At 35.5% G+C, this 20,260-nt stretch overlaps 1 protein-coding gene across 3 annotated transcripts in view; it reads right to left on the reverse strand.

Annotated features, from left to right (window-relative positions):
• LOC150092726 (nucleobindin-2-like) overlaps positions 1–20,260 on the reverse strand; it is a 159,362-nt gene that overhangs the window by 44,741 nt on the left and 94,361 nt on the right. For all 3 annotated transcript variants that reach the window (XM_090414463.1, XM_090414462.1, XM_090414461.1), the window contains exons 7-9: positions 15,846–15,936; positions 11,061–11,119; positions 2,072–2,164 (exon numbers count right to left, since the gene is read on the reverse strand). In XM_090414463.1, the coding sequence (XP_090270589.1) occupies positions 2,072–2,164; positions 11,061–11,119; positions 15,846–15,936 (243 nt within the window). The remainder of the gene's footprint in view (positions 1–2,071; positions 2,165–11,060; positions 11,120–15,845; positions 15,937–20,260) is intronic.

Below are 20,260 nucleotides of genomic sequence, written 5' to 3' on the forward strand. Positions count from 1 at the left end.
GGCACACCACAAGGTACGAAGAGAGAAGCTATTCAATACGCTACAGTTATATGGTGTCAATAGGGCATTATATCAAGCAATACTTAGTCTTTATTTGAGTTGTGAGTCAGCAGTTAGAATTGAAGGAAGTACAGGAAGGTGGTTTAATGTTAAATCTGGTGTCAGACAAGGATGTACATTATCCCATCACTTATTCATTATCTATATGGATCACATTATGAAGGAAAGTGGTATTAAACCTGATATCAAAATTGGAGATGTTAATGTCAGCTCTTTGCTTTTTGCGGATGATGTCATACTTCTAAATAAATCTACAAGTCTGGAAGATTCTCTGACTAAATTGAATAACTGTTGTAATAGATATTGTATGAAGGTCAGCAATAAAAAGACAAAGACAATAAAAATAGGCAGAATCGTTGAAAATGTCAACTGCGTTGTGAATGGAGAACCTGTGGAAAAATTAAAACATTTCGGCTACTTAGGCATGATTTTTTGGTGAAGATGGTAAATTAAATATGGAAATAGACAACAGAATCAACCAAGTTGGTATGGTAGGAAGTCAATTGAATAAATTCATATGGAATAAGAGAGAAATTAGTTGGAACACTAAATTAGCTGTATACAAGACAGTGTTCAAACCAGTTTTAACTTATGGATCCGAGAGCTGGGTTAGAAGTAAAACACTTGACCAAAGACTAGAGACCGCAGATATGAGAGTCCTGAGAAAAATTAGAGGTGTGAACAGATGGCAATATCATATTAAAAACGAGGATATTAGGAAAGAACATGACATTGTAAGCATTCAGGAATGTGTTAGCAGAGCTAATCTCAGGTGGTATGGTCACTTGAACAGAATGGGAGAGGAAAGTTTAACAAAACAAGTGTTCTCTGCCAGGTTGGATGGAAAACAACCCAGAGGAAGACCAAGATATAGGTGGATTGATACGGTACAAAGTGCCTTAGACGATAGAAATATAAGATCTGATGATGTTGTAGTCTTGACAAGTAACAGACTGATTTGGAGGAAATTGTAAATAGAAAGTTAGTAATGATGTAAATTTTTCATGTAGTACTATCATATCCTGTACACCCCTTGGGTACATGGCAGGAATTTGATGATGATGATAAGAACCAACTTTTCATTTTTCATTGTGTCAGTTGCTTTCTCTAAAACCTCAAAAAATTCCTCCACTTCTACCTTAGTAGAACCTTCTGTGGGACAATAGGCACAAATAAGTCTCATTATGCAGTTCCCCATTCTCATATTTGCCCACATTACTTTACTCGAGACTGACTGCCATTCAAGAAGATTAGCCTCGTATTTTGTGTTGAATACTATGGCTACTCCTTCTTTTCCTTGATTGTCATTGCCTGAATATAACATTTTGTATTTATTGCTCAGAAGGATCTCGCTAGTTTTTGTCTTTTTTGTTTTAGTCACCCCTATTATGTCAATCTGGTACTTATGTAAGTCCCCAGCTAGCTCCATTTCTTTGCCATTCAGGCTTCTTATGTTGATAGTACCGATCTTTAACTCTGGTGATGTTGAGTAGGGATTTGTTTTCAGATTTGTTCCAGTAGCTGACTTTTCGCTGTTCGCCCTGGTTCCCTGGCGAAAACAACGGGGGCCTTGTTTAACCAGGCGACACCTCAGCAGGCATGAAATTTTGTCATGTTGTACCATCATTTTGTATATTGGTTTAAGCCAATAAGAATACAATTTGGTCGACTAAATCCCAAATTGCCAGCCCATCCTCATTCGTTCAGTATCCAGGTAGATACCTAACAGGGTGCACCACAAGAAGGTGAGGATTGGACATTAGGTCAGAAGCCCTGATTGGTTCTCCACATTCCTTTAAATGCTATGGGGAGGTCTCCTCAGTTATACAGCTTTGACCCTTAAGCACCCCCTTTTAAACTTAAAATTGAACTTTTAAAAGCTATATTTTTGCTTTTTCATGTTACATTTTTAAGGTAATTTTGTAAAATTTTTCCTTATTTGAAACATAGTATTCGTAACTTCAGTATAACAGAGTATGCTATTTAAACTGTGGGAATCTTTTTTATTTACCTCATTAAATATATGTTCCCTCATTCGATGGTATTCTTCTTCCATTTCAACAGGATCATCTTCTTCATTTTTGGGGTCATACATTTTTTTGATCTATTAAATATTAAAAAACATTAAACAGACTGTTCTTATTAAGAAAGACATTTGAAAAGCAATGGTTTCAAGTTATACTATCTTTAATTACAAATAAAGTTAATAGTTTCTATTAATTTTTCAGTGATTTTTTTTTGCTTGGCTGGACAGTATATTGCAGTTGATAAAAATTATATTATTGTTTTTATCAATATAATAAATGAGCATATGCAAAAAAAAAAAAAAAAAGTTTGTGCTTGAAGTGCAAACTTGTACTTCATGACTAATTTTGTGCTCAAAGCAACTTGACTTCCCAAGTTTTTCTAAATATTTAATGAAAAGCATCACCCCTTCCCTTAGTAAGTGTCTACTACCATAAATTACAGTATATGCAATGTGATCAAAAATCTGACAACAGAAATCACTATGAGATAAAACTATTGCAATTAGTAAAAAGATTATCTGTTAGTTCATAGGTAAAGTGCTCTATATTCTGAAGCTGCAGACTGCATTATTGAGGAAAAATACAGTAAATTATGCTATTTGGCTAATCAATACCAGGCTAGTGCTAAAAACAGTCATAGCAATGACCAGTTTGTAATATGAGCTGGATACTTAATGACAAATTAATACATTCTTGTAACTTATAAAGAATAACCATAAAAACTTTTGCATTTCTAAATGGGAAAAACTGCTACAGAAACCTTCAAGATGTTAAACTCAATTTCTGTGAGGATATGATGAACAGAACATATCCATTTTGATTGGAAGTTCAAAAAGTGGCATGATATCCTTCAATGATGCTGAACAAATTTATGGAATGGGTTAAGAAACTTGTCAATGAAAACAAATGCATCACTATCTGTGAGTTAGCTATTCAATCAGAATCTCATTTAGATCATGGTACCCACACATTTTCATCATGTGATAACATTGCCTGCAGTTTTGAGAGATGCGTTCTTTTACCATTATCATGAACACTTATGGCATTCTATGATAACATCTATTTCAAAGTTCATTAGTTCTTTTTATATCTTTTCGACAATAACAGTATACAGGTCAACTCCAGACGTATACATTACTGTGAAAAATGAGTGAGTAATGTTAGTTTTGTGAATATCAAGTGTTTAACTCTTAAGTTAAAAGAGTAAGTTCTGAAAGTAAATTATAAAGAAATTGCACACATATTTATTTCCAGGATATTAGTATAACTCATATCATATCTAACATTCCATGCGTGAATTACTATACCTTGAATCTCTTATATGATCTGCTCTGGATCAAAATGTCTTTAACTCACTTTGTTGCTTTCATCTGCTGCCATTACCACTCTCCTAATCCCGATGACCACACTGATCTTTTTGATAATCTCTGAAGGTTCATTTTCTACAGTCTACCCAAACAGTGAGATCATTCTTCCTTGGAGCCTTCAATGTATGCAACTCAAACTGGCTTTCCCCCCTTCTCTAATTTCACATCAAGCTGAAAGGGAAGTTGAATTATTTCTTGCTGAAATAAAACAAATTGTTTACTACCAACCAGAATACCAGATAATGCTCATCATTTTCTAACCACCCTGAACCTCTTCTTAACTAGCTTTTGCTCAATTATGTTGTAGATGTTAGCCCTCCTCATATCAACTAATTATTACCTTTTTCATATTTCCTTTTCTAGAGACTGACTTCCACTAATCTAATTTCAGTCTCATATTCTTTTATACTACTACATCAAATAGAATGACCTTGGCAATTTCTATTCCTCTTTTTCATGATCTGATTACTGTTCCCACACTCCTGATTCAAACATCTGCTCTTACTAAATAACTGAAATAATAATTTTCCCACTCCACAAATACCCAACCAGTATCCAATCCTTGGTTTTCCAATAAGTGTACCAAAGTAGCCCAAGGTAAAAATTTAGCATATCTTAAACGGCTCATGTCAAATTCTCCAGCCCCACACTCAGACTACATCATAATTCACCACATATGTAAACAAAAAACATCAACAAATCCAATTCAGACTCTGAAAGAGTTGAATGCAAAACACTTGTCTCCCCTAAAACAATAATCCAGCCAACAATAATCTAGTTCCTTGCTAAGGCAACTACTGTCCTTACATGTTTCGATTTCTCTTACATTCTCCTTCAACTTCTGTTTAAATAACCAAGCAAAATCACCTCCTACAATATCCCAAACTCACTGCATGCCCTACCCTCCCATCTTTTTGCCAGAGAGGATTTAGGCAGGTTCTTGATAATCTACTAATAAGTAGTCTCCTGCGGGATATGTTTATATCCCACCAATCATGCTAAAAACTTGTGCTACAGAATTAATGCCGATCCCATATCACTTATACCTGTAATACTCATCAGGTATCTACTCAACAGCACAGAAGCTACTATTATCAAGCCTCTTCCTAAAAAGAAGGAAAAAAATCAGCCATAACTATTGATCCATTTCTCAACCTTGCACAAATAACAATTCTGCTACTTTCGCTCTAAGCAGAACTCCTAGCCAAATTTACCTGCTTTCTTGGACATAAACCATGGAAAAGTTTGAAGTATTTAAGTAACTGCTCTTGTAATTTCCAGAAAGGTTGGCTGGGTTATCTGCTTCAGTTAAACAGAGGTTTTGTAACCAGCTATGATTGATTTTTTTTTTATTTTTTCTATTTTTTTTTTTTATGGCCTACATTCTACTCTTTGTGACTAGGTCACCATTTCTTCTTTGGCTGTTCACTGTATGTCATGGAAAATGGTTCTATATTTTATAGAACCAAGGGTTCTATGGATTATGCCTGCACAGCCTCCTATACATTAATCACTTGACTCATATTTTTTGCTAATGACACCATACTTCTATTACTTTTCTACATTAAACAAATCTTCTAGTCCAATGATTTGATTATTCAGAATTCAAAATCAATGTCATAAACACAAATCCACTTAGCATTCTTTGGTGGAGTGAAGATAATCTGCAAAACATCAATGCTGCTAAGAAACAAGCCTGTCTTATTTCTCAAAAGAAAAATCTTACTTTATCTTCCCCACTACTTTTGATAACATTCAAATTATAGTCAAGATCAGCTTTCTCTTCTTGGGTTGACTTTCATATCTGTTCTATTCTGGCAAAAACACATCACATTTACAATCTTCAAAATTGGTGTTCTATGCAATAAATTAGAATAATCAAAGAAAATGTGTTGAATGATTTGCAATTCTAATTTATTGCATAGAAAATAATTATTACCAAATATGAATTAGCATCATCTAAATTTACATACTTTGTAGATTATATATATATATATATATATATATATATATATATATATATATATATATATATAAGAAAACTGTTATTTGAAAACATTCACAAAATTAGAATAATTTTTAATGTGGTTCAAAATATTAGAATAATGCAAAAATAAATGCACAAAAATTATACTCAAAGGGAAACAACATGATAATTAGTACTTTGTTGCACCTCCCTTAGCTTTTATGACCATTCGTGAACGGTTCAGCATGTTATTTACTAGCGGTTCACAGTCTTTTTTTATCAAAACATTTTCCCATATGGTCTGCAGACTAGAAACAAGTTCAATTTTGTCACTTGGGGAAACTTCTTAAAGACGTTTCTTCATAATTCCCCACAAATTCTCAATGGGGTTCAAATCTGGTGAGTTTGCCGGCCAAGGCATTACACTGGGTATGTGTATTGTGTACAAAAGAGTCAATTCCAAAGTATACCAAGAAATTCTTGAGCGCTTTATTACTGGCATCAGAAGATTTATATGATGGTGATTTCCTTTTTCAGCAAGATTCAGCTTCTTGTCACACTTCCAAGACCAATACTAGATGGCTCAAAGAAAGGCAACGGAAGTGTGACAAGAAGCTAAATCTTGTCACAATTTATGTAATGGTGATTTCCTGAAAAAGGAAATCACCATTACATAAATCTTCCGATGCCAGTAATAAAGTGCTCAAGAATTTCTTGGTATACAGAGGTTGCAAATTTCACCAAATATTTCATCTTTATGAAATCCTTCTTGCTTAAGACGCAAAACACGTATCCCTTGAGGGACACATAAAACATACTTTCATTGCTAAAAAAGTACCTTTTTCCAGTCCTCTTGAGCCCAGAACAGTCTTTGCTTACACCATCGCACTTTAGCTGCCTTTTGATTGGAAGTTATAAGCAGTTTCATCATAGGCACATGTGATTTAAAACCCAATTTGTGAACTCATCTCAACGTCGTAGATGTAGATACATTCACATCTAGTTCTTTCATCTCCCGTGAAAATACCTTACACTTTGGAAATTATTTTGAAAACTCCAGTTATTAGAATACTGTCTCAATACTCTATTCATGCTTGCTTGAGAACATTTCAATTCCTTAGCTATAAACTGTTGAGTTTGGCCTCCTTTGTGTCAAGACACCATATGAAACTTTTTAGTTTCTGATATGTCACTCATTCAACCCATGTTTAGCAAATGATTAACTGAAATTCACATGCAAACAATTAAAAAAAAATTGGAATATTCTAATATTTTGAACCATGTTAAAATTCTTCTAATTTTGTAAATATTTTCGAATAACTTTTCTTATAATTTATATTACATTTTTATGTGTTTACATGGTTATATAATCTACAAAGTATGTAGATTTAGATTATGCTAATTCATATTTGGTAATAATTATTTTCTATGCAATAAATTAGAATTGCAAATCATTGAACACATTTTCTTTCATCATTCTAATTTTTTTATTATTATTATTATTTGACACCTCCAGAGAGTCCATTGACTCATTGAGGGAGGGCTCCTGATCTACAACTCCATCTCCACCATTCAATTACAAACTGACCGCAACTACACCAATGCATTTTACCACCGACCACCACTGGTATTTCCACAGACAATCACAAACATCCATGCCCACAGCGGGATTCGAACTCGCAGTCTTTTGGTTGAAGAGCAGATACGCTATCCACTTGGCCAACCAGGCCAGCCAATTGGAGCCATTTAGAGGTGTATTATGTGTGTGTGTTTTAACACATTCACATCAAATACTGTACAAATTGTATTGTTTAGTACTTGCCCAGGGTGGTGGATGACAAATCATCTCATATACTTCTGGTTTTCTGTCTGTCAAGCACTAGACAAATTGTTACGTGTGCTTTCTAAAGAAACCAAAGTTATTTTAGAAGGCAAAGAAATAACTAACCATTAAAAAATAAATTTTGTATATACTGATAGCTTATTAATGACTACATGAAGAGGCAAATCCATTGAATTATAAACTGTGATTACATAATTTGCACGGGCATGGTGTTCAGTTACACGTATGCGTAAGATTTTGTTGGAGATCACAAGATGCAGTCCCCTTCTCCCTTTTTTTTTTTCTAAAAAAAAAAATAAAACATAGAATGATTGTTTTATTCACAATGCAACAAATACTATATACCTACCACACACACATTACCACCACTCCACAGGTACAAGCAAAACAAAGTAAAGTATATTACATAGCAGGAATCACAGTAAAATTATAACTCCACAATTAACCTCTTAGCCTACACCACATGAAACCTTTCCATCACATACACTAGGTGCTGTTGCCCTAGACATCTCCAGGACTTTTGATTGTGTTTGGCATCATGGCCTGTTTAACAAATTGCCTTCCTTCAGTCTATTTGTGACCCTCTGTAATTGGATAGCCAGCTTTCTCTCTGGTCATTCACTGCGTTTCATGGTGGATGGTACCCCTGATCTTAGCCAGAAATTCAGGAGTGCCTCAAGGCTCTGTCCTATTACCTATCTTCTTTTCCCCATACATAAATGACATATCCTCAATCGTCTCTAACCTTATGCAGTTCTGCTGACAACAGATTCCATTCATCCTACTCTTTCAACAAATTATGTTGTTCTCAGATATCCCAATCAACAAGATCATCTGCATCCAGTGCCTTAAACAACTCTGAATTCAATGAAGCAAGGAAAACTTGTTAAAGTCACCAGAAAACAGTTCTGTTTTCGGATGACACTGACATTGTCTCTTCCCCCCCCCCCCTCACAAAAGAGATTTCAGCACACCTATCCTTATCCTCAGCAAAATACAAATCACCAGACAGGATCATATCTCCTTCCTTGGAACAACATTCAACTCCTGTCTTTCCTGGAATAAACATATCACAGCAATAACTTCATTAACCTCTATTATTAAAAAAAAAAAAAAAAAAAAAAAAGCAAACAAGGTTGTCCTTGCCATTGAGATATAGCCAGGAGATCCGAGTTCAGGCCACTGGTTGAAGTGGATCTTGAAGATTCTAATACGTGAGCACTAGGTTTGTCAAATTAAAAAGAGAAATGGAGTGTACTGTGATCAGCAAAGCTATGGACAAGATTGGAAGTCAGTGAGAGCAGGCCATTTATATACAACAGGAAGAGAGTGGGTGAAAGAACAGATCCCTGGAGGTATTTCTGCATTGGTGGAAAAATCTTAAGGAGAGAAACTCGTCCACCATGATATACAGTGAGCAACCAGTGAGAAAGTTGGCAGACTGTGGAAGGCAGACCACAGGATGGTAGTTTGGTGAGTAGGCCTCTGTGCCAAACCCGATCAAATGCCTTTGAAATGATGAGGGCAACAACGTGAGTTTCACTGATTAGTTGGTAGGTCTCTAGGTGGTTCAAGAGTTGGTTGTTGATGATCTTCTCCATAATTTTAGACAGAACAGAAGTGAGAGCAGTTGGACAGTAGTTTGTTGGTTGACTTTTGTCACCTTTCTTTGGGTGACTACAAGTTCAGGAAATACATTAATAAGTTTCTTCTTGATCACTCACACAGCACATATGTCCTATAAGTTTCTGGAACCTCTCATGTATACAATTAAAAACTTCTGGCTTTTCCTGATATAAATACAGCATGTCCATCTTCCAAAAACCTCGGTGTTCTTTTTGCTAGGTATACTTCTTACATATACAGCTACTAATTCTATACAAATCCTAATTGTATCTTAAAAATGCTTGACACCATCTAAAGAGAAAGAGAATTCAGTTAATAGATGGTTATTCTATCACAAGTTCCTGAACTATATCACAGACATTTCGTTTCTGACTTATGCCTTTTCTGTAGACATGTTAAAGGACACTGTTCTGATGAACTGGTTTACTGTCACTTCTTTTTCCTCTAAGCCTGTAAAAACATATGCAGCTACTACACTTTTCAATTTATACGCTGTTCAAGTTGTAACAGTATTTATGGCTAGACTAGGTAGATATCGATACAACTTGAACAGTGTATACATCTTTAATCTATCAGTAAATCATTTACAGCTTTCAGCACATACAAACCACATGTATAATGTGCATATAGCAGCACTTAATGTTTAAATTGTCTCCCTTTTGCCTTCATGCATGCCCAAAGTCTGTGAGGCCAGATATCGATGGTGGCACATACAACATCCATTGGAAATGCTGACAATGCTTGCTCCAAATCCACCTTCAGACTGGTGATGCAGATCTTGTTTCTTGCAGGCTACTGAGAGCATAGCCTGCAAGAAATTTGAAGTCCAACAGATCTTAAAATTGGGACTTCCAGACATCCAATCCAGGGTCCACTGCCTACCGTGAAACAAGGTGTTATTCAGGGACAATACTACAGGTTCCAGCACGATGTCCTGATAGACTTTGACACCTTTCTTGCTGAAATGCAACTTGGATACCCCCCCCCCGATGCATCACCCTGCTACCAAACCATTACTGATGGGGGCATATACCTGATCATTTTGGCAGTTAAATGACTCTTCAATGGTAAAACTCTTCTCATCTGTGAAGAGGATATCTCTGTGTCTGTTGTCCACATACCAACAGAGAAATGCCTTTGATTTTATCACCCTCTGATGCATAAGTTGCGGTGTTAGGAAGTGTCTAGTAGAACGATGATTTGCTCCCGCACCCAGGTCATCAGTTAGTATGACATGGTTCACTGCAAAACATTCATTTCTCATAACATCACTTTCTGCATTCTCACAGGATTACAGCAGAGGTATGCCGTCACAGCCCTCACAAGCTGTTTAGCCCTAACACAGAATGAATGACCTGTTCCTTTATGGTCAAATATGTCTTCCATGTCGTTATAATGATTAATACTCCAATACACAAATATCCTGTTGATATCAAGCGTTTTTGGCATGTTGAAAATAACAGGTGACTGCATTCCAACCTTGCGAAGTGCTATTACAGCTACATGGTTCTCAATCTCCCCACTGCATGTAAACCCACACAACTAGACAACTCTCTCTCTCTCTCTACTGACAAACAAGCATATGTTGGCTGTGTACAGTGCCACTAACAGAACTGGGTTCATGCAATTCTGTGGGCAGCATGGTGGTCGTGTGCAGAAGTTGTAACAGTATTTATGGCAAGACTAGGTATTTGTAGTCCAGCTTCAAACCGAAAATGAATTTCTCATTTTCCTTATTTATTCTACCTATCTCAGTCCTCTGGAACAAGCTTTTTTCATACTGTTTCTCAAGGAGTACAACCTCTAACTGTTCTTAGAAAAATTAATCACTCCATACTACAGAAATGATGTTCTATAGGTTTTGCAACCTCATCTATGTGAGGTTAATATATATAAAAAATCTGAGCAATATTCTAAAAAACAATTAACTTCGTGGTATAATATCATTTGTATTCAGTTTTCAGTATGAATATAAACCAATGATAAAAATAACTTTATACTGATATCTGTACAAACAATCACTATTTTTAGAGCTTTTAAGAGCTATTAATAAGCAGAAGCAACAGAAAAAATTTTAATAAGAAATTATACTTCCATTCTTTAGAAAGAGCTTAATTAGTATAATATGATAAATTATTGTAGAAACTTGAGACCAGATATATTACACATACCTCTCGCCTTAAAATGGCTTCTACTTCACTTAGATCCAACTTCCCATCTCCATTAATATCTATGGAACCCAAAGAGAGGAATACAAAAGTTACTTATCAGGGACATAATCATATGTGCAACATTCTGTTTGAAAATTTAGAGATGATTTCACAATGTGAATGAATACAGATTCATAGCAGAATCAAATATAACTGAAAATCAAACCATGATTTAATTAATACCTCTAATTAAGAAGTCATTAGTACTGTGTGGGCTAAGGGATTAGACAAGCTAGAAAGCCTACTATATAGACCAAATGTGGAATTTTTTTCAAACCATTTCAGGTCGAATCTTTAGAGGTACCTGTGGCATAATAATTAATAATGTAACATGTATAGACCACAGTAATAATTTGAATTAAATAAAGGTACAAATATTTCGTACTGAAAGTAATACATCCTCAGTGCAGAACAAACAGTTAAAGGAATGGAATACAAAGTACAGAACAGTTGGTGGATCAGCAATTAAATTGTTGCCACATGCTAGAAGATTAATTACTAAAATATTATTAAATAATTCTTTAAAGATAATTATTTCATTGATGGTTACATAAAATAAGAGTCTCCCAAACTTTTGGGAGAGAGAGACAATCATTTCTATTTAAATTCGGCCGATGTAAGAGGGCTTCACAACTTTCTTTAAAAAGGCATTCATATTTAAACCTACATCTGTGGAGAAGACAAGCTTTATCCCACTGGATATTATGATTAGTGCTATGTTGTGCTAGACCAGACTTATGAGGTTTCATGTATTCAATATAATATTGATGTTCCTTCATTCTTTTTTCCACAGAACGGCCTGTTTGTCCAAAATAGGATAAATTGCACTCACATGGAATCTGATAAACACCAGTCAATGATAGAGGTGACGGTTTGTCTTTTGTAGATGGCAACAAATGAGAAATTTTGTTGATAGGAAAATATGTGGGAATAAGATGATACTTCTTTAAAATTCTACCTATAGGTTCTGAGATGCCTGAAATGTAAGGGATTGGAACTCTGCAGTCTGTTGAAGAATCTTGAGGTGTTGGAGCATAGGAGTCAATTATCTGTTGGATATGATTAGGGTTGTAACCATTTCAGGTTTCTAATAAGCAGGGTAGTGATTCCATACTGGGATGGCATTCATTGCTTACCAAGCGACATTCAAAAAATCCATGCCCAGAGTGGGATTTGAACCTATTTTTAAAGACTGGAATCTTCAAAAATATTCCTTTTTGTTAAAGTTATCAGCCATCACTACTAGAAGAAATGCCAAAGACATTTCAAATCAAAGTGCAAAATCAAAGTGCAACATGCTGTGCCAGATACACTAAAGTGTATCTGGCACAGCATGTACCCTCAAGAAGTGTTCAGGCTACTATGACAGCACTACATGATTAAGTTTACATTATTCATCTCTGACCCACAATTTTCCTGCAAATTAGTCTATTACTGTAACTCCAATATTGTTATATCTAACATTTAGTGCTTCTAGGGCACTTCTGATTGAATCAATCTACCCAGACTTTGGTCTTCCTCTGAATCTCTTTCCTGACATCTTGGTATCAAATATCTGTTTTAATAAACTTACCTCACCCATTCTGTTTAAGTAGCCAAATCACCTTAGATTAGCTCTGCTCAAGCAGTCTTGAATGCTAACAATGTCACGTTCCTTTCTAATATCCTCATTTTTAATATGATACTGCCACTGATACCATTTCTTTGATCCTCTAATTTTTCTTAGAACTCCTACATCTGTCATCTCTATTCTTTGATCAAGCGCTTTATTTCTAACCCAATTCTCAGATCCATAACTTAAAATTAGTTTGAACACTGTCTTGTATACTGCTAGTTTGGTATTTTGGTTAATTTCTCTCTTATTCCATATAAATTTATTCAACTGGCTTCCCATTGCTTATTCTCTTGTTTATTTCCTAATTTAATTTGCCACCAACTGTGCCTAAATATCTAAATATTTTACTTGTTCTATATGTTCTCTGTTGAGAATGTTTTGTATGTTCTGCCTATTTCCTAGTTTTGGTCTTTCTGTTAAGTTGCTAAATTTCATGCCAAATTTGTTACATTTGTTATTCAATTTAGTTAGAGAACCCTGGAGACCTATGCCCAATGTGTTTAGGAGTACATCATCAGCATAAAGCAAAGAGCCAAGTTTTACATATCCAACTGTAATACAGGCTAATGCCACTTTCTTTCATAATGTGATCCATATAGAAGATGAATAAGAGTGGAGATAATGTGCATCCTCATCTTCCTGTATTTCCTTTAATTCTAACTGATGACTTACAACTTAAATATGGATCATGTATTGCTCCGTATAATGTTCCATTTACCTCATATAATTATGGTATTTTGAAATGCTTTTCTCTGGGGACCTTGTATGCCTTTCCTAGGTCTACAAAAAAACTTAATTACAGATCCTTATCATATTCCCATGATCTCTCAACTATTGGTTGTAAAATGAAAATCTGATTTTGAAAAATCTCTATTTGACCTGAACCTAGTTTGTTCTTCTCCTAGTTTCTTTTTCACAATTTTTCTCAACCTCTTTTCAAGTATGCTTGCATAAATCTTACCTGAACACTCAGTAGAGAAATTCCTCTGTAATTCTCACATTCAGCTTTAATACTGTTTTACAGATGGGAATATGAGAGTTCTACTCCAATCACCTGGCCTTCTGACCAGGCACTCTGAATTATGCGGTGTAGCCACTACAAAACTTTTATACTCCAGCTGCCTTTCCACATTGCCACTGTAATCCTAACATCCAGATGGGTATAATGAAAAGTCAACTCCAATCATCCAAAACTGCACCTTCCAAATCAGGCATTCTGAATGATGCAATTATAACCATTGGAAAACTATTTACATCAAAGGCTCTAGTTGAATATCATCTGTTCCAGCTCCATTTCCATATTTCAAATTTCAGTATTAGTCATTAGTACATTTCAGTATCAAAAAAATTGAAATGTGGAAATGCAAAATTTCTGTTCAAATGAAATTTGACATGGAGGTATACAAATTTTACAATGGCTGCACTGCATAATTCAGAAAGTCCAGTCAAACTGCAGATGACTGGAGAAAAGCTCTAATAATACCTATCTATAAAAAGGCATAAAACAATCTGAGAATTACAGAGGAATTTCTCTGCTGAGTATTCCAGGTCAGATTTATGGAGACATACTTAAAGGCTAAAAAAAATTGTGCAAGAGAAAGTTCAAGAAAAGAAGGGTGTGGCCTAATAGGAATTGGCAGGATCAGATTTTCATTTTAAGACAGAGTTCAGTAAATCATGTGGGTATAACAAGGAGCCAAGAGAAAAGCTGTTCAAAATACTATATAAACAAAACTGCTGTTTTTGAATCAAGCTCTTGCAAAAGCTATATTACGTTTGACTCATCCATCTCTATTCTAATAATAATAATCTGCCTGGTACATAACTTACTGAAGCGATCACTTAACAACTCAGTTATTTCTCATGCACCTGATATTTTCTTGCTATCTGTATCACTAAGATTATTCTTCCATGGCCATTCTTTCTTAAAAAAAAACTGACATGGAGCATAAAAATTCTCTCAGATTTCCCTTGGCCTACTTGACTAACATCTTTTTATAATCTAACTTTGCCTTCTCTCCTCAAGTGTGCTTTTTATACTATTCCTGGACATCACTTTTTCCTCAGTATTGGATCTGCAATATTTTCTTTTTATGCTGCTCTTGCATTCAAGTTACATTCATTCATGCAATTTATTCTTCTGCCTCTGGATATGCAGTTAGATACAGCTTCTTTAAGACCTCTTCTGGCTACTACTGTGCTATTGATTCCTCTTCAAGATGCCATCTCAGTTTATTGTAATCACCTGTTTAATTACAACTCCACATACAGTCATTCTTAATCAAAGCACTCACATGATTTTCACATTTTCTGTTTTCACTTTGCCACCTCCAAAGGGAAAACAGACAATATTGTACCCATGAGTACCCTCATTCATTCGCTTCTGATGGCAGTTATCCTGAGGAACTATATAAATTCCCTTATTTTGCATGCTTTCTCCTTCTTCCAATCTATATATCCATAGCTGAAATCTAATGACAGCTCCCCTTTTGTACACAAGGTTTATCTATCTATGCAGCTCACAGCCCTTTTTGTCCTGTTTTGTCCACTTCCTGTGTCACGCACACTGGCACCACCACCTGAGTTCTCTATTATGTATTTTGTTCTGTTAACCACTATCTTACAACAAACAGCTTCAAACCAGACTGTACTACTCACATTAACATTTAAGATTTCTAGTCTATTTGGATTTAATTCATCTGCAATCATTAGCAATACTCTACCCATTCTATTATCTTTGAATACACTTAAACCATCACATTCTGTTCTTGTAAGGATATTCTCTGTTGTCAATTAGGTATCAATATATACATATAAGCACCTTACTCCTTCAATAATTACTACTGCATCTTCAAAGACTAATCAGCCATAAGAGTCAATATATCCCTCCCCCCCCCACATCTCATGGTTAAGATTTTATCCACTGCATATTTGTGATGGTATCAAAATAGAAATCCAGCCAAGGCAATGGGTCCTAACGATCACAGGGAAACCTCAGGTTAAATCATATTGGAATCAGCAATTGCAATAATAGAAAATATATGTAATTGAATACATTTTTATGACAAAATATTCAGATATATAACCTATAAATAGATTTACTCATAAATAAGGGAGAAAATATTACTAGCCATGATATGCAAAGAAAACCTTTGGATTAAATTCATCTTTTTGCATGTGGTCATCCTCTACCCAGACCTCTTCCAACTGTGGCTTGCTGCCCTTTAAAAAACCAGTGAAACATAGTAAGATCCCTATTATTAAAATTAAGAAAAGGTATTTGTGATTTTTTTTTTTTTTAGTTAGTTAAATTCATTCTATCTACTATTTCTAGAACAACATCTTTAATTTCCTGTGTTTATGGAGCTGACAGCTGTCAAGTAAAAACATTCCAAAATAGTTGTATTCTGTTTGTCCAGTGCTGGATAGCTGAATTTTATGAACTGTTAATATTTTTGATATTGGTGTTAAAAGAAACTGAATATAAGTGTAGTAAGGCACACGTTAAAGTGACAGGTATAAACAATATTTTCTTGTGTGATTGAGTGCAAGGAGATTTGTTGCTGCTGTTTCCCCATACTTAGACATTTTCTATTACCTCAAAACGCTTAATTAATGTGGAATGTGTTTCGGACTTTCCAGAGCAAGACTGGCTAGTATCTGTTATGTCTAAGTCTTTGACTTACTTAGACATCTTCTATCACCTCAAAACACTTAAATACCTCTGCAGATATCTTGTATTAAATGGCAGAAGACCCAATATTTTAAGGTTATGAATACGAGTGAGTAGAAGTGTCAGTAATTTTTTTAAATATACAGTTTTATTCTATACGTTGAGCTTATATATACACTACTTGGAAAGAAGTCAACGATACTCAAGTGTGAGGAACAAACAGCAATGATGCCTACCTTAATAAGATGTAGGACCTGCAATGCCTGCAGCAGTCTTATGAGGAATATACTTTCTACAAGTGTATGATAGCAATCAATGGGAATTTTGGACCATTTTTCCTGTAGGCATGCAATGAAGTCCAATTGCTGTGGGGGGGGGGGGGTTAGACATCCCTTGACCTCACCCAATGTTCAAGTTCATCCCACAAATGTTCAATAGGGTTGAGATCAGGGCTCTGTGGAGGCCAGTTAAGTGTGGTGACATTCATGTTTACAAACCATGCAGTTACAGTAGCAGCCTTATGACATGGTGCAGTTCTGATGAAAGAGACAAAGGTCAGTTCTATAAAAGGGAACTGACCTTTTCCAGGAAGCAATGCATTGTCCAGAATGTTCAGTTACTTCTTAGAGTTCAATGTTTGTGGTGCTCAAACAGAGGTCCAAGGCTAAACCAGGACGATACCAACACATTGCCACCTCCAAATTTCATAGTGGGGGATTATGCACTGTGATAAGTGACATTCACTTGGCACACCCACACCTATCAGTAGAGGGTGCAGTGTGATTCGCTGCTTCATAACAAGGCTTTCTAAGCTTCCACATCCCATGGTACATGTTCTTTGCACCACTGAAGACTATGCAGCATAATGTTCAGATAATGTGGGGCTTGCATATTGTGGTTCTACCATGAAAACCCATGTTGTGGGCCTCAATTCTGAATGTTTTTGTGCAGATTTGTGTTTCAGTTAATGTCCTCCACATTCAACATGTCGGCTGACGAATGGCAGTTTTACATATTATCTTTCATAGCCCCCCAGCCCCCCGATCATGTTTGACTAGTATTGTGGGTCGTCTACTGCAGGTATCACTTGCAGTTGACTCCCTGCACTTCCATCTTAGTATGGTATCACTGACTGTTGACCCAGGATCACCCAATTTGTCAACAATTTGCCAAACAGATAAGCCTAAATGGTGTGTGTGTGTGTGTGTGTGTGTGTGTACTTAGTTAATAAAATATATAAAAAAAAAAACTTACATTTCATGGATGTAGCATAGTGAAAGACTAAATACGTACATTTTAAAAATTTTATGGAATTTACAACCGTGTTAAAAAAACTTTTTTTATTATCCCGACGTTTCGATCTTCACATCAAGATCATCATCTGGAGTGTACATAAATATACAGGACAAGCTGAGTTACATCATTAACTGTAAGCTAGAAAAACAATGATTTGATCACATGTTATTCTACTGGCGTGACCTCTGGTGGAAAAAAATAAATAAATAAAAATAAAAAATAGAAATAAAAATAAAATAAAATAAAATAAAAAATAAATTTTTACATCAAGCTAAATTCTATTTTTACAATGACAGGAATAAACATTCTTTTAGATAGTTTTCTTTCAGAAACAATTGGTGTCATATTTTTAGTATTACAATTCTTATTTTTGATTTACAATACTGGATTTTCTACAGTCCTGTTTATAGTTGTTCTTGGTGAGGAAGGTTGAATATATACCTTCCATATGTTTGGGACGGGGGCTTAAGGGTCAAAGCTGTATAACTGAGAGGAGACCTCCACATAGCCTTTAAAGGAATGCAGAGAACCGACCAGGGCTTCTGACCTAATGTCCAATCCTCACCTTCTCGTGGTGCACCCTGTTGGGTATCTACTTGGATACTGAACGAACAATGATGGGTTGGCAATTTGGGATTTAGCCGACCAAATTGTATTCCTATTGGTTAAACCAAAATAAAAAATGATGGTACAACATGACAAAATTTCATACCGGCTGGGATGTTGCCCGGTTAAACAAGGCCCCCGTTGTTTTTGCCAGGGAACCAGGGCGAACAGCGAAAAGACAGCTACTGGAACAAATCTGAAAACGCAACCCAACTCAACATCACCAGAGTTAAAGATCGGTACTATCAACATAAGAAGCCTGAATGGCAGAGAAATGGAGCTAGCTGAGGAATTAGATAAGTACCAGATTGACATAATAGGAGTGACTGAAACAAAAAAAGACAAAAACTGGTGAGATCTTTCTGAGCAATAAATACAAAATGTTATATTCAGGCAATGACAATCAAGGAAAAGAAGGAGTAGACATAATATTCAACACAAAATATGAGGCTAATCTTCTTGAATGGCAGTCAGTCTCAAGTAGAGTAATGTGGGAAAATATGAGAATGGGGAACTGGACAATGAGACTTATTTGAGCCTATGGCCCACACAGAAGGTTCTACTAAGGTAGAAGCGGAGGAATTTTTTGACGCTTTAGAAAAAGCAACTGACACAATGAAAAAGGAAAAGTTGGTCCTTGTTGGGGATCTAAATAGCAGAGTAGGAAATGATTGTGAGACATACAAAAATATTTTGGGAAAATTTGGAGAAAACAGCAAAGCTAATAATAATGGCAAATATCTGTTGAATTTCTGCTCAGGACATGGACTGGTTATTATTAACACCATGTTCCAACATAAAAATGTGCACAAATTCACATGGAGAGAAGAGGCAAGGAATAAGAAAAGTCTCATTGACTATGTTATTGTTGATAGTGATGTTTTCTCCCTGGTGCAGGACACCAGAGTGTACAGAGGATTTGAAATTGGAAGTGATCACTATTTAGTGTTGAGCAAGATAAAATTGAAATTCATATTGAAAAGAATAACATGTAAGAATGTTTTAAAGTGAATAACAGTTGAGCAGCTCTCAGATGTGAACTGTAGACTAAAATACAGAAAGATTATTGAAAAGAAAATGAAAGAGTTTGAGAACAGGAATCAAACCTTGGAGATTCAGTGGCAAACTCTGAAGAAAACATTGATTGATTCTGCCAGAGAGGCATGTGGTGAGGTTGTGTGCAAGGATAAAAAAATCAGAACTCCCTGGTGGACACAGGAAGTTAAAGAGGAAGTGAAGGAAAAGAAGAAAGCATATCAAAAGTTCCTGGCAAATAAGTCAGCTTTTACTCTTACAGAATACAGAGACAAATGTAAGAAAGCTAAACAGTGTGTAAAATTAGCTAAACAAAAGTCATGGGAGGACTTTGGCAAGAATATAGAAAATAAATATCAAGAAGGTGGCAAAATATTCTGGAGGTTGTTGAAGAAGCTTAGGAATGGAGGAAAGAGTGCTGTAAAAGGAGTTAGAGATGATAAAGGTGACATGAAAACAGGAGAAAAAGATATCCTTGAAGTATGGAGTAATTACTTTGAAAAACTGTTAAATGAAACAAGTAGTGATGACAGCACAGTGATTAAAAACACTGACCAGGCATGCAGTCAGGAATACATATCCATACTTGAAGTAGAAAAAGCCATCAAAGGCTTGAAATATGGAAAGGCAGCAGGAGTAGATGATATTCGACCAGAAATGCTGAAGTATGATGGTAGAAAAGTCTTACAGTGGCTGCACTGCATACTTCAGAAAGCCTGGACAGAGGGACAAATTCCCGATGATTAGAGTAGAGCTCTCAGTACCCATATATAAAAAGGGAAATAAAACTGAATGTGAGAATTACAGAGGTATTTCCCTACTGAGTGTTCCTGGTAAGATCTATGCAAGTATACTTGAGAAACGGTTGAGAAGAATTGTGGAAGAGAAGCTTGGTGAAGAACAAGCTGGATTCAGGCCAAATAGAGGCTGTCAGGA

This window comes from Typopeltis vanoorti, chromosome 25, assembly GCF_054136105.1.
Source record: "Typopeltis vanoorti isolate ZY-2024b chromosome 25, IOZ_Tvanoo_1.0, whole genome shotgun sequence".
Taxonomy (NCBI): Eukaryota; Metazoa; Arthropoda; class Arachnida; order Uropygi; family Thelyphonidae; genus Typopeltis; species Typopeltis vanoorti.